General features: G+C 37.8%; 2 protein-coding genes across 2 annotated transcripts in view; one reads left to right on the forward strand and one right to left on the reverse strand.

Moving 5' to 3' along the window:
* The window catches only part of LOC309501506 (uncharacterized protein), a 496,325-nt gene that overhangs the window by 275,887 nt on the left and 205,521 nt on the right, over positions 1 to 14,917 (forward strand). The window lies entirely within an intron of this gene.
* hs6st1a (heparan sulfate 6-O-sulfotransferase 1a) overlaps positions 1,013 to 14,917 on the reverse strand; it is a 125,261-nt gene continuing 111,356 nt past the window's right edge. The window contains exon 2 of the mRNA XM_082173626.1: positions 1,013 to 4,653. Within this exon, the coding sequence (XP_082029752.1) occupies positions 3,933 to 4,653 (721 nt within the window). The 3' untranslated portion in view covers positions 1,013 to 3,932. The remainder of the gene's footprint in view (positions 4,654 to 14,917) is intronic.

Consider the following 14,917-nt stretch of genomic DNA (forward strand, 5'->3'; position numbering starts at 1 on the left):
TCTTCTTGTTATTGCTTCATAATAATTTTACAGGTTTTATGAAATAAATCTGCAAAAATATGTTAGGCTACTACATGGGGGTTAATACAGTTGTAATAAAAATTATTCATATAAAATGTTTCAAGTGGTTTCCCCAATTTCAACTGAAAATGCAACTTTTAATGACTTCTGCAATCTCAAAATTATTCAACCCCCTGAATAGAATAGAAGCACACCTGATGCAACTAATCAAGGGCTTCATTAGTTGCACCAGGTTTGCTTGAGCTAGAACACAATATAATATCTGAACTGGCTAGGTTTGTGGAGTGTCACGTTTGACTGCATGTTAGAAATATGGCTAAGTCAAAAGAATGGCCCAAAAAGTTAAGAGAAGACCTGGAAGATTTGACCTGATTTGAACCCCATAGAAAATCTCTTGTGGGATTTGAAGAAGGCGGTTGTAGCACGCAAACCTTTTTGAACTTTTGAACCCACTGAACTGGAGGCCATTGCTCATGAGGAATGGGCTAAGATTCCTCAGAAATGCTGCCAGAAGCTGTGTCTGGTTATACATCTCGTTTTCAGCAGGTCATAACAGCAAAAGGGTGCTCTACTTAGTACAAAAAATGCTTGCCATGAAGGGGTTAAATAATTCTGAGACCGCATAAGTCATTAAAAGTTGCATTTCAGTTGAATTTGGGGAAACCACTTTAAATTGTTGTGTTGAGCTATTTCAATTACTTTTGTTTGATTTGTTCATTGCAAACAACTGAAAGTCTGTACATTTTGCAAATAAACCTGATTTGCAGTGGGGGTTGAATCATTTGGAACTGTATATTCCATTGAAGTGCATTATTATAACCACTTTTTCATTTATTTTCACAAACTGTCAAAGAAGAGTCAAATTGATTGTCTATATTAATGTCCACAGAAGTTAAAATGAAAATAATCCATAATATACCTTAATTGTGCTTGTGTGACACTTTCCCTGAGCACCTCCGTAATAAATGAAAATAAAGACAGGAAGCATTGACATGTTTATATAAAAATGATTTTTTTTAATGGTGTATTTGACGATCCATTGTTGAAATGATGAGAAAATACCCAGAGCAGATGAATTGGATGTGATGAATAAATGCACCCGCGAGCAGAGCTCAACGATTCGCTAGTGCTTCTCTCGCACTCAACAAACACACACATTCTTTCAAAAAGAGTTTGAGTCACTTTGCTAGACTCACATAAGGTTGGAAACATACTCTACGGTAGTAGGTGAAGGCAAATGCATCTAGCTTAATTTTAGATACTGCTGTGTTCTGAAAACAGTCTGAATGCAATCCATTCAAATGTGTGGCATTCTCAGAATTACCACTAGAGGTGCTATAGCATAAACTGTTAGTCCGTTTTCTTTTTTAGGTCAACTAACGTCAATGGCTGAGCAATAGTTTGAAGGGAATCTAGCTGAGCAAGTAAGTAAAAGTTAAACCATCTACATGTTTATACAGTAGCTAGTTACCTGAATAACACATCCGTTTTAATGGCACAGATATTTAAAGGTGACTTTGTTACCCCAGGCTTTGAGTATTGAGATTTGTTACTGCCACTGTAGAGTATGTTTCTGACCTAATACTTGACAGTGATCAATTTTAAAGCACAACAATTCTCTACTCTGATTAGCTGTACGTCATTGTTGAATTAAGACTTAGAAACATTTGGTCACCAAACTATTTTGCAATGAGACCAACATTTACTACAACCCACAGAGGGTTTCCATTAGGAGAGCACATCAGCTGAAGGGAATGACAGCATCACATCAATATATTAATAAAGGGCTTCATCATTCATGAGTTATGCAGATCGTTCATGATAAGATGTTTGTTCCTGTATAACATAACAACACTCTAGGTTTGGTTAAATATGCAGTAGGTGAAGAGTAGTCTGTCTTTATGGTAACTGAGAAAATAAATTCCCATTGCAGAGCAGTAAGTAAAGTAAAATGTCCCTCATAACACCTTAAGAGTCAGTTAAACAGGAATGACACATTTCCAGTAGGGTAATTCTTCCTGATACCTTATTCGCACACTGTTTACTCTGATGTTGTTTTGTGTAGTCATCAACTTAAAGGGACAGTTCGCCCAGAGAAATGACAATTCTGTCATTATTTACTCTCTTGGGTCGTTTCAAATCTGTATGACTTTCTTTCCTCAGTGTAACTTAAAAGGAGACGCTTTGCAGGATGTTCACGCTACTCTTTTATGTACAATGAAAGTGAATGAGGACTGGAGCTGTCAAGCTCCAAAAGTGACAAAAAACAAACAAACAGTCAATATGACTTAAGTGACTTGGAATACACTTGAATACTTTAAATATAGTGCACAAGTCTGTATGACTTACTTTATACTTTTCTGGTATTTGTTTGTCCGTTTTCCCTACTTACCTCCATTTGTATGGAAAAGAGCAGCTTGGCCATTCTGCAAACATCTCGTTTTTGGGTCATACAGGTTGGGACTGAGTAAGTAATGACAGAATTGTCATTTCTCAGGGTGAACTATTCCTTTAACAACAAACAACTCAAAGTTAACAAATATATGCACAAGGGGAGACATGTGACATCATTCTTCTCCCCTTACTGGCAACAGCTTCAGTCCCTGAGGACCATGGCAAGAGATTGGTCATGAAACACAAACTTGCATACACTCACAAAGAAAAAAGTAACACCCAAACATGCTTGCATACTCAAAACAGTCATCCTCAATAGAATGCTTAAAATCTCAAACACACACAGTCATCCTCCATCTACCCGCATACTAAATAATGAGTAGTCTCTGGGAATTGGGAATGGTGGTGACATTTATAAAGGCTGCGTTTGCTGCTTCTTCCTTCTGCTTGCGTTTCACGAGCTCTCTCTTTCACATACACACAAACTCTACGACGCTCCTGTTATTGACTGACACACAGGCATCATTATCGAGTCAATCGCATTTAGAGAGCACGACTTTGCTCGGAAACACAGAGCCTATCCTTACTAAGGGTAAAATAAGACACAGTTTCCTCTTTGGATCTCCACCAGTTTCCCAACTCGGCTACCAAGAAATGGCCTGGATTGGGTGCTGATGACAACCTAGAACCTAGACATCTGTCTGATCGGACAAACGAAAGACCTCTCACATTCAGCAAGTTTATATTAGTACACTTAGCTCACAGGGATTTTCTCGTACAGTATGCTGAAAGCTTAAATAATGGCTATGGTCCACGTGTTGTCTGTCCGTCCAACGAAATTTGCAGCCGACGTGCAAATACACACAAAAAAGGACAATAGAACAGACCTCTTCAAGTCATCACTGATTATGAAAAGCTAATAAATTGCATCCAATAAGTGTTAGGCAGCTCTGTTGGTCTCAGTGCTGTGAGTTTTACCTCTTTGAGGGATGAAAATATCCCTTTTAAAAATAAGTCAAAGAAATCAGACCATAATAAACAAAAAAATAAAGAGACAGACCGTTATCGTCACAAGGTCATGGCTGAAATGGCAGCAGACATTTAAGCAAATACCTCTATACAATTTCATTCGGTTCATTCTTTTAAAATCTGCAGTGAATATAATTTTGATAATTTTTATGTTTTTTCCTTCTGTGGGCGATTGCGCCTGTAGAAGTCTTCACCTCTTAGTTTTAAGTTCAGGCTCAGTGCTTTAAGTTAATCAGTCACATTTCTGACCTGGCAGAAAAGTATTTGCAGTGCCAGATGTCCTGTATTTGGAGTCCTCCCTCTCCGAGACGATCGAAGGATATCCTGGAGCACAACAGAAAAAGGGGGGAGGGCCGTATTTGATGGTGGCGCTAAAGTTCTATCTCTTTCTCGTTTGCCATTTTCCTCTCCCGCTTGATTGGACCTGGGGATCGCATTATTTTCCTCCTCGTCAACCTGTATTTCCCGTCCCCCTCCCCCCAGCACTGCTACCAGCGGTTGATGATGTGATTCATGTAGTCCTCTGTGGGCAATCGGGACGCTTCGGACTCCGGCGCGTCATCCCTGAAATTAGGATCAGAGCTGGGCGTCCGACGAAAGGGGAAGAGGGGCTGGTTCTTTAGGCGTTGCTCTCTTCGCTCTAGTTGTCGCTTGTACATGTAACGCTGCTGAAAAAGATCCCTGGCGTAGTCGTACAACTGCATGTCCAGGTCGTTCAGCTCCTCGATCCGCTGCACCGTGTCGTTGTCCAGGTCCACGCCAGCGGCCCGCGTGCTGTTGTACTGCATGAAGGGCCTGATGAACTTGAGGTGGAAGGTCCGTTCAAACAAGTACTGCGTTTTGCGCTGGTACTCAGTCAAGCCGAAGAAGGCCATGTCTCGCAGGTTCTTCTTGGCCGACTCGAGTAGCACCTGCGCACGCTTCTTCTCCGGGATGAAAGACATGTTGTAGCAGCCCACCAGGCTGAGGTCGGCTAGCATGCGCACCTGTCGGTTATTCGCCAGGTTGTACGGACAGTCCATGAACTGCTGTAACGTACAGCCCGACCAGTCGGTGCCCTCGTAGCAGGGGGGCAGCTCCTCCGGCGTGGGGGTTCGCCCGTCACACATGTGCAGGGAAGTTTTCCACGTGGCCCCGCGCTGGACGTGTCTCCATTCGCTCAGGTAGCGAGACACGGGGTCCCGTAACAGGGTGATGTAGTAGAACTTCCTGTAGGATGAGAAGGGATGGAGAAATGATTAGGACACAAGTAAATAGGAAAATGCCTGAATCAAAACAAACCAAGTGCATATCTCAGATTTCACTTGAGTCTACAATATTTTTCCGCCATTTAACATTTTCGGTAAAAAAAGTCCGATTTACACAATATTTTGTATTCATCCTCTAGACTAGAGACCCTCACAACAAAAAGTTTTCAAAAGAATTTTGATTCCTTAAGTCATTTCTAACACATTTTTGGGCGTGGTCTACATGGACTAATTGAACTATATCTTTTGAACAAATCTTGATACACATAGCAAATATAGCCATGTAGAAGTGCTGGCATGTCCTAACATGACCTTCCCCTACCCTGCCATTTTTTTTTCTTGTTCTTGAAGCCATTAACCATATACCTCGGATGATTGCTTTTTTCATGATTTCTGTTTCATGCAGACTTAGATGCATAGTGGTCATGAAACAAATTTGCACATACCTGTAGGTCGCCTATACAATGCCGACTGTCAAATTTTGTGAGAATTGACCACAAGAGGGCACTTTAATGAATATCTTAATGTTTCTGCTTATATGCCAGTTACCTTATTCATGGATTTCATCCGGTCCCTTTCCACAGGTGTATTAATCAAGCACAATGCAGTCTGCATTCATAATCTAGGTGCTTGATTTTATACACCTGTGGAAAGGGACCTGATGAAACCCATGAATACATCAGGAACTTACTCAAAAAAAAAAAAAAAGTATTTTTTGGGAAACAACTATACTACAAAACAGGGACTGCCGAAAATTGCTGTAAGCAATGTTCAAGTTATTTAAATATTTGTTACTTATCAAGTGCTTAAAAACTACAAGTCAACTAATTGTTTAGGCAGCCCACCAACTAGTCAACTTTGAACATCCCTACAACGAAGTTATTTTGATTTAACAGATGGGATGTTATACTGTGTGAAGACTGTGTCTTAAACATTTTCTGCACATTACATTTTTTTTATGGGTTTTATTGACTCATTAAAACGCAAGCAGTGTGTAAAATTTTTCTCATAAACTGGAACTATAGCTACATTATTCACATCATAAATATCTGTATTGCAGTAAAGGACCAACATCAGCCACATGGTAATCTTTTACTGGTAGGTAAGAATTATAATTTCTCTCGCCTCCAGCATAAAAATAATTTTGACGCGCGTGAACACAACCGGTCGTAAAGGGGAATTGAACTGTAGAGCTCTTGATATGCTTCAGTGAGACTTCATAATGCATATGAAAAAGAGCATAACTTGTCCCACAACACCTTTCTTCCATTCTGAATCTGCACTCCAACACCAAATTAGTGAATTCTTGGATGCGTCCCTCTTGTGCACTTGAGCGTACGTGGTGCAGAATGAATCAGACATTAGTGTAGTGAACGGCGGAGACTTATTTATTTTAACAGCTCTGGTAGAGATGCATGAATTTATTCATCTGTGAAAGACAGGGCTGGAGACGGCAACAAGTCAACCAAACGCTTGCACATTATGCACAGCATTGACCCCGAGGGTAAATAAACAGAAAATTTGCCACATTCTCTCTCTTAATCAGTATATTCAACATGTTTGCTAGTAAAAATTTCTTTACATCCTAAAAATAACATATATTTACCTAAGAAAAAACATTCTGCTGAGTGTGTACAGTGATGACCCAGTGGGTAAATGCAAAGACACACACACACAAAAAAACACTCTCTCAAAAATAAATCATGAAGTAACAAATATTTACCTAAGAAAATTACTATAAGATACTGAAATAATACTTAAATACAAAATTTGCACAGTGTTGACTCTTAGGTTTTAAATGCAGAAAAACTCTCACTCAAATTTCCTTTCTTTCTCTTTATGTTTTTCAGTAAAAACATGCTTAAAGAAAGATATATTTACCTGAGAAGTTAAACTGCCATAAGATGTCAAAAGAATATTCTAAGCTATCAGTTAGTATTACTATTCATATTAATGGCGGTTCAGCTGTTGCATGACATCTACTAGCAAATAGTCTACTATATATAATAAAATGTAAAATTGAAATGTATCTTAGATTTGTTTTAAAGCAACTTTTGAATGTTTGTCAGTTGTCAGTGGCGAAGGATACATTTTCCCTGCAAAATGGAGGGCTATGCTACCTGACAAGCCAAATGTTGCAAATGTTGACTCCTAGGTAAAAAAAAAATGTCTTTTCTTTTTTTTTTGTCAGAGTAAAGTCTTCACATTTACAGTATAAACACATTCTCTCACTACAGTCTGGCACTTATGACTTGCACCCCCCCCCCCACACCCACAGTCCAAACTCTGCTAAAAGATTCAGTGTATATTCTCTCACACAGAGTTCAATATTCTACTGTGTGTCGAAGCCAGTGTTAAACACCTCCATCACACTCAATCTCACTCTTTCTTTGTGAACACCACTCTATTCTCATTCTGTTATCTTTCCGCTCTCCCTGTGTGATGTCTCTTCATTCACACGTCTGTCCCTGACAGATGATAGAATTGGACAAACACAAAAAGGACCAAAACAAGGAAGCAGACAGCATTAAAACACTGGACAGGTTTTCTTTTAGGAAATAGGATATAACAGAGAGAAAAATATGCAATATAAAAATATAGTTATATTATAAATATTTATAAAATATATGAAAATATATGTACATTTATATATATATATATATATATATATATATATATATATATATATATATATATATATATATATATATATATCATACATTGTTGCATCCCTATTTGTTTTCAAATCAAATTATAATGAGCAAGTGTCAGTAAATGAAAGCTACGCAAATAAAATAGAAATTAAAAGTTTTAATCTACATGCTAACTTATAAAAGGGCCAATAGGCATAAGAGCACTGACGTGTTTGACTGTACACACAAACATGCACACACAATAACTGTCAAAACTGAACACACATAAAGGATGTGTATTGCCAACGGCATGATGCAGTTTAATGTTCTCTGAAAGAGCCAACAGGGACAGAAAAAGGCTTAAACACACACACAAACACACACACACACACACACACACACACACACACACACACACACACACACACACACACACACACACACACACACACACACACACACACACACACAGAGCGCAGAGCTGGGACTGATGGCTCACGTCAAATCAAATAAGCTGAGCTGTTCTAATATACTGCAGCATTCAGCATAATTCTAGCAGAGACCCATAAAGAGAGGGAGAACACAATCATTTAACCAGAATTTCTATCATGGCAAGTACCAGCCTGGAAATAAACAATCTACTGATTTCTCCTGATATGAGAGTGGTGTGATTGCTCTTTCCTTCTCTTCTTTGTTCTGTTTAATATATTCACTCCTGTTGGTTTACACGCTCAGCACCACCCTATCCGATGACCTTTTTCCTCTGTTTTCAATCATCGTGCGTCTAAAGCCACACTCCTGTGGGGCATCGCTGGGTCGTGAGCGGCTTACTAACATGCAGTTCATGTCACGGCCACTCGGTGGTGATATACACACAGAATTCTCATGGATCCTCCGTAACTAAGACGTACTTGCATGCACTTCAATTAAACACAAATTTAGAGCCTCAGTATCAGTCACATTCAACTACACTCCACCGAAGCAGTATTTCTATATAGGAAACTAAACGGCTAGACTGTTGTTGAAGGAAACTATATGTGAGAAACAGAGCAAAGAGGAAGGGAGAGCGAGAAAAGAGGGGGAAAGGGTATTGGCGGGTCGGGGTCATTGTCATTGCCCTAGTAGTGCAACAGGGAAAATGGCAGAAAATTGCTGGCACAAGCATATCACGACACCACATAAGCAAACTAAACAAGACTTTTCCTGTAACAAAGTCCTTCATGCGGAGCCACGGACAAACAGCCCGAGCAGAGGGCACAGTCACGGTCACCACCACACACATGCAAGTAGGGCTTGCATTTTGGGGGAAAAAAAGGCAATATTTAGTTTTTCCTAAAATATATTGCTATTTAACAAATACAGGTCTCATTCTCATTCTAGTACTCATTCTAATTTAGAGTAAGTGGGGTGATTTTGTTGGGAGTTAATCTGCATATAAAATAAATACAATAAAAAAAAAGCAGATTTTTAACGGCAAAATCCTTTTAGGGCTGAGCAATTTATGAAAAGCTTTTCTGTAATAAATTTTATTTTTTTATTGTAAAAAATAGTTGAAGTATATGTTATAAGAAAATAGTTTGTCAGACTTTCTACTTCAGTCTAATTTCATGTTTCATTCAATGTGTTTCTTAACATTTCTTAGTAATTATTTGTGAAATTTACTAGCAATTTCTGAGTCAAAATAATTTCAAAGCAAATCCTGCACCAATTTTTTTTGTAAATTGGGAAAAAAAATGGCGTAAAAAAAACAAAAACTCTCTACTTGAGTTTTCATTTAAAAAATATTAAACAAAATATTAAATGTTGTAATAACGCTATTGTACTGTAAAATAAAATAAAAAACGGGGATAAAATACATTATATTTTACTGTAAAATTAGAACACTAACATTTACATCTTAAAGGTCCCGTTCTATGTGATCCCATGTTTCAAACTTTAGTTAGTGTGTAATGTTGTTGTTAGAGTATAAATAATATCTGTAAAATTATAAAGCTCAAATTTCAATGCCAAGCGAGATATTTTGTTTAACAGAAGTTGACTACAAAAAACGGCTGGATTGGACTACACCCCTCTACTTCCTTCTTTAATGATGTCACTAGAACCATAACCTCCACCCACAGGAACACAGGCGTATTGATGGCGAAATGTCAACAGACGTGGTTGATGTTTATCTATAATCGGATACCGCAAAAGTTTAATTCGAAGTTGTTAGTTTGCTCTGTCCTTTTCACCACGGACTGTTTTTCTAACCTGGGATAATATCAAGCAGGCTTCTCTCAGCGTCTCATACTGAAGAAGGGGGCAGTTCCAACTATATTCCAGCAAGCGGTAAGTAAGTAAGTAGTGATTTAATATGGAAGTAGCGATCACTCTTCACATCGTTTCTCTTAGTAGGATGAAAATAATCTTACTTAAACTGTGATTAATATACAGAAAGCGATCAAAGAACAATCCCTTTCCAATCGCCCAAGCTGTCAATCACACAGCGCGAGTTTATCTGACACTTGCCAAAACTCGTTATGAAATCAATGACGCTGTTACACTGCACAACGAAGCTCTTACTGTATTTATGTTTGCATTGGTGAAATCATTAGTGAGAGTGCAGAAACTGCGTTGCAATGATAAGATCTTTCACGCGATCAACAGGCTGTCATCTGCTCAATGCTCATAATCACTGCAACCTTTTATGTGATGGGAATAGATCTAAATACTTAAAAAAATTCTCACGATTCGTTAATCCAGATAGCTGTAATAGTAAAAACGTATAATAGCTGTAATAGTAAAAGTTTTCCAGATAGTTCCACATGTAATGCCAGATATTTCATATGCAAGCATGTCAGCCAATCACAGCAGTGGGTGTTTACACTGAAGTCTCACAGCAGACACGCCCCTTCAAACAGAGTGTTCAAAACAGGGAATGAAATCAGGCTAGGAAATATACCTTTTATTTCTAAATTATAACAATTTTTGATCTAAAAAATATACTAACATTATAAGGGCACCCCTGGAAACATTATAAAATAATAAAAATAATCCATGGAATGGGACCTTTAATTTCTTTCAAACAGCTTTGATTTATTTTATAAAATATGTGCTGCTGGTTTCAGGGTGAAGCTCTGCACTGTGTTCATTTACACGCATGCAACTCATAATATCAGGTGTGTGAATGCCGCATTTCACTCTGAAAATAGTATACATTTATTTAATTAAATCGCAGTCTGCACGATTTTTGGGAGGAGGCGGGTGCTACCCATTAATATCAGCACCAGTTCTTTGCTGTATCGTAAATCTGACTGTGAGGGAATCTGGGGAAATCTGAGTCTCTCTGCAAAGCGTCATTTGAAATTTATGAGCAATTTCCTCAGTCACAAAAACAAACACCTGGAGGGAAGCGGTGCAGCGGAGTCACAACTCACAACAAAACATCCTCGCTCTACATCACTCAAACTCATATTGTTTCACTTCATCATTACAGTGTGTAAATCATGACAATTACCAGGACAGGCACAGTTGAGTAAAATGGGACTGGAATACCATGGAGAAGCTTAAAACTAAAATGTTGTGCTCTCTAGGTGGTTCAACTCAATAAATATCCTCAAACATCCTCAAATATGGCTCAGATTCCTCCTTCATTGAACAATTATTGCACCCAATTTACTGTCCACCAAGCAAAAATTTAATCAGATTACTCAGAAAAATAACAAAACACCTTTTTTCAATAAACTGCAGAATTTGAGGTATGAATTATTACTGTTGCACAATCAATGCAGGAGTTATGCTGCAAAGTCGAATACTTTGAATCAGGGGTTTGTTCAAATCTCTCACCACAGGTATTAGCAATTATAATGATGATGATTGCCTTAGCAAACACCACTAATTAAAATCTATTAATACATGTAGTCATCTTCAGGGACTCCGCTTCAGCAATGAAATGTGTTTGGGTAGCACTTTAATAATAACATACTTTAGTAGTTCAACATGCACCTGAAATAGGGTTCTTCTCAACATTTGATGCCCATCTTAATTCTCGGCGACCTGTCATGTTAATTGCCGTTCTCATAATTTATGCAAATGACTGCTGATCGAGTCCCTTCCGTTCGAAACCTGTTTAGAACATGAATGTAAATCTATCGACCTCTTACACTGTGCTGCTCGAACGTCAATCCTCGTAAAAGTGAAAATTGCATCTTCAGCTGTACCAAACCCCATGACGATAACAGGCCATAAGATGCACCGTACGAGGACATGCTTCTAGCACAGACACACAATCAATCCCAAAGCGGATCTGCATGTAAAATCACTGCTGGAGATTAACTGCAAGCCATGTCTGTGAAGAAGAAGACTGCGGTTAGATTAAGGAGAAGCGGTTTAATGATGTGTAATAGTTCTGAACTGTCAGACTGTTTGGAAATGGCTATGGGCCATTCAGTGCTTCATGCGTCATGCTCCAAGCTAGTCAGTCAGTCACATATGAGAAGAAAAAAGAGAAAATACATGAACTGGTGGGGTAGCAGTTTGATCAAAAAGAAAGAAATATTATTACAATTTAAAATAACCGTTTTATATTTCAATATATTTAAAAATGTAATTTATAACTATAATTATTGCTATTATTATTATTTATTTTCATCATCTTTTGTACTATTACTGTTTAATTAACATCCTCTAAGGCAGTCTGTTCTGGATTGGATGGGGAGGGATTGAAAATGTAAAAAAAAATACAGACTCTGTCTCTGAATTTTCTGCATAATTCTTTCAGAAATGATCCTTCATGATCCAACATGATCCTTCAGAAATCATTCTAATAAGCTGATTTGCTGCTCAAGAAACATTTCTTCTTATTATCAATGTTGAAAACAGATGTACTGCTTAATATTCTGGATATTGAATATTCCGGATTCTGTTGAGTAGAAATATAAGTCTTTACTGTCACTTTTGATAAATTTAAGTAAATTAATAAAAAAATAAAATAAAATAAAAATCTTACGAACTCTGTAGTCAGTAGTGCATAAAAATCCTTATTATGTATCTCTCAGGCTGTATTTTCTCAATTTCCCAACTGAGAAGACACATTTTTCTCAGTTACCCAACACACACACACACACACACACACACACACACACACACACACACACACACACACACACACACACACACACACACACACACACACACACACACACACACACACACACACACACACACACACACACACACACACACACACACACACACACACACACACACACACACACACACACACACACACACATTCTTGTACATCTATCTTTGTGAGGACATTCATTGACACAATGTCATTTCTAGCTCCTTACCCTAACCCATATGCCCATCTCAAATAAGTGTTTAACCTAAACCCTTACCCTAAACCTACCCTTAACCAAATTATAACTTTATCCCTTAAAACCAAGTCTTGACCCTCAAACAGGTTTAAAGGGGTCTCAGAAAGGGACAATCAGCCAAAATGTCCCCATTTTACTCTCTTTGTCCTCACTCTGATGGTCTAAAACTCAAACCAGTCCTCACAAAGATAGTTTTACAAGTACACACACACACCCACACCCACACCCACACCGTGTTTTCATGTTTTATAGGTACATTCCATAGACATAATAATTTTGTATACTGTACAAACTGTATAATATTATTGCATATTATTCTACCCTCTAACCCTAACCCTACCCCTAAACACAACACTCAGAGAAAACTTTCTACATTTTTAGTTTTCAAAAAAACATCACTTAGTATGATTTATAAGCAGCTTTCCTCATGGGAACCAAAAATAATCAAGTATTTCAGATATTGCCATCGTTGTGGGTACATATTTCGTCCCCATAATGTAGGGTTTACCAGGACTACACACACACACACACACACACACACACACACACACACACACACACACACACACACACACACACACACACACACACACACACACACCAAAATGAGTGACGTCTTTAATAAGACCTCCACACATCCTGACTGAAGACTGATGGAGAAATGTAAGAGATTTTTGGAATGTTATTAAAAAAAACAAGAGAACATACTGTACATCCATAAATTTGTTTCTTTTTTTGTCAGCTGATCTCGTTCTCTTTCTGTAGGTTTAACAAAATAACTCACCTCAGGCTTGTCTGGATATGCAATAACAACATGTCTGAAAACGTTTCAGTACAGCAGGGCAGAAATCTCTCTTTCTCTCCCTCCCAACTCAAGCCCTAAGCTAATTAGGATGTGCTGATTGATTAGGCTGCAATAATTAGCTTTTGTGATGTAAATGAAGCTCCCATTGGTCTGAAATTGATTAGCCACTGTCTGTCCCTGGGGATGAGGCGGATTGAGAGCCACCGCTTACGTCCATCTCTCTCTCTCAAGCTCAGACTCTCAGTGTTTGTAATCAAATACGATAATGGACTTCAGTGAAGTGCTGTAAAAAAGAAAACTATCGATGTCTAAACAACTAGATATTTCTCTCCACTCTGAATTGATACGATGGTACAGCCTGGGAGATCTAGTGGAGAAAAATGGAACTGTTTTGTCTTGTCAAATATATATATTTTTTTGTTTGTTTGTTTGTTTGTTTTGTTTTTTACTGTAACTGGCCACTAATTGTATGCATTTTTAAATCACCTTTTAATCATCAACCAGCCACTTTAATAGTCCAGTGGTTTGAAATATCCTTTGGTTACTAAAAGATAAAAGTATGCATTTCTTTTTAAAATGATTTTAAATATGGAGGAATAGGACTAGGAGTTCCATAAATAAAATTTAGAAATTAATGATCAACTTATTAATTCAGAAATAAAACTAAGTAAATAAATCAATTTTTTAGTTGACAAATAACTAGCTGTATTTGAAACTGTAATTTATTTAATGTTAAATATGTAGCTAATTAGAACAAAATAATATTTCTTCAAATCTTTACCTTCATTTTAAAGTGCCATTTTTAGTCCTTCATATTAACAAATTTTGATAATAGCCTGGCTGAAAAATAAATAAAATAATACACCTTTAAAAAAGCTGAATTAATAATTAGAAAATAATTCGATTTATTGAGATATTGCAAAAAGGTTTGTGTGAGAGAGACTCGGAAAGCAGGACAGAAAGGCAGGGAGCGAGAGACTGTTGTTTTCCTGTCTGGAAAGGAAAGGCTTTTCCGAGTTCTCCTGAGGAAGGAACCGGCAACTGCTTTCACTCAACCAACCTCTGACCCCAAACCTGAGAGCTCGTCTGCGAGTTTTATTCTTCCTGTTTCTCTGGAGTGAAGCCTGAAAATACACCCAAAATAACCACAGTGATAAGCACAGAATTCCCTCTTCTGATTATCCAATCAGAGATGAGGAAAAGTAGCATTGTGAATTCAAGGATAAAACTATGTCCTAAACATATACATTAGAATTTTTGTTCTAACCAGCGGTGAAAAGTGATGAGTAACAAGACATTTTGTTGCTTATTTGGCTTCTATTTCTGTATCACTGCTGTGCGTAGCCCCGCCCACTATGAAATATGACATCTCATTGGTTCAAAATCTAACTTTGAACAACTGTACATTCAGTGCTTGCTGGAAACTTG

This window comes from Leuciscus leuciscus (genome assembly GCF_965113295.1).
Source record: "Leuciscus leuciscus genome assembly, chromosome: 6".
In the NCBI taxonomy this organism is placed as follows: Eukaryota; Metazoa; Chordata; class Actinopteri; order Cypriniformes; family Leuciscidae; genus Leuciscus; species Leuciscus leuciscus.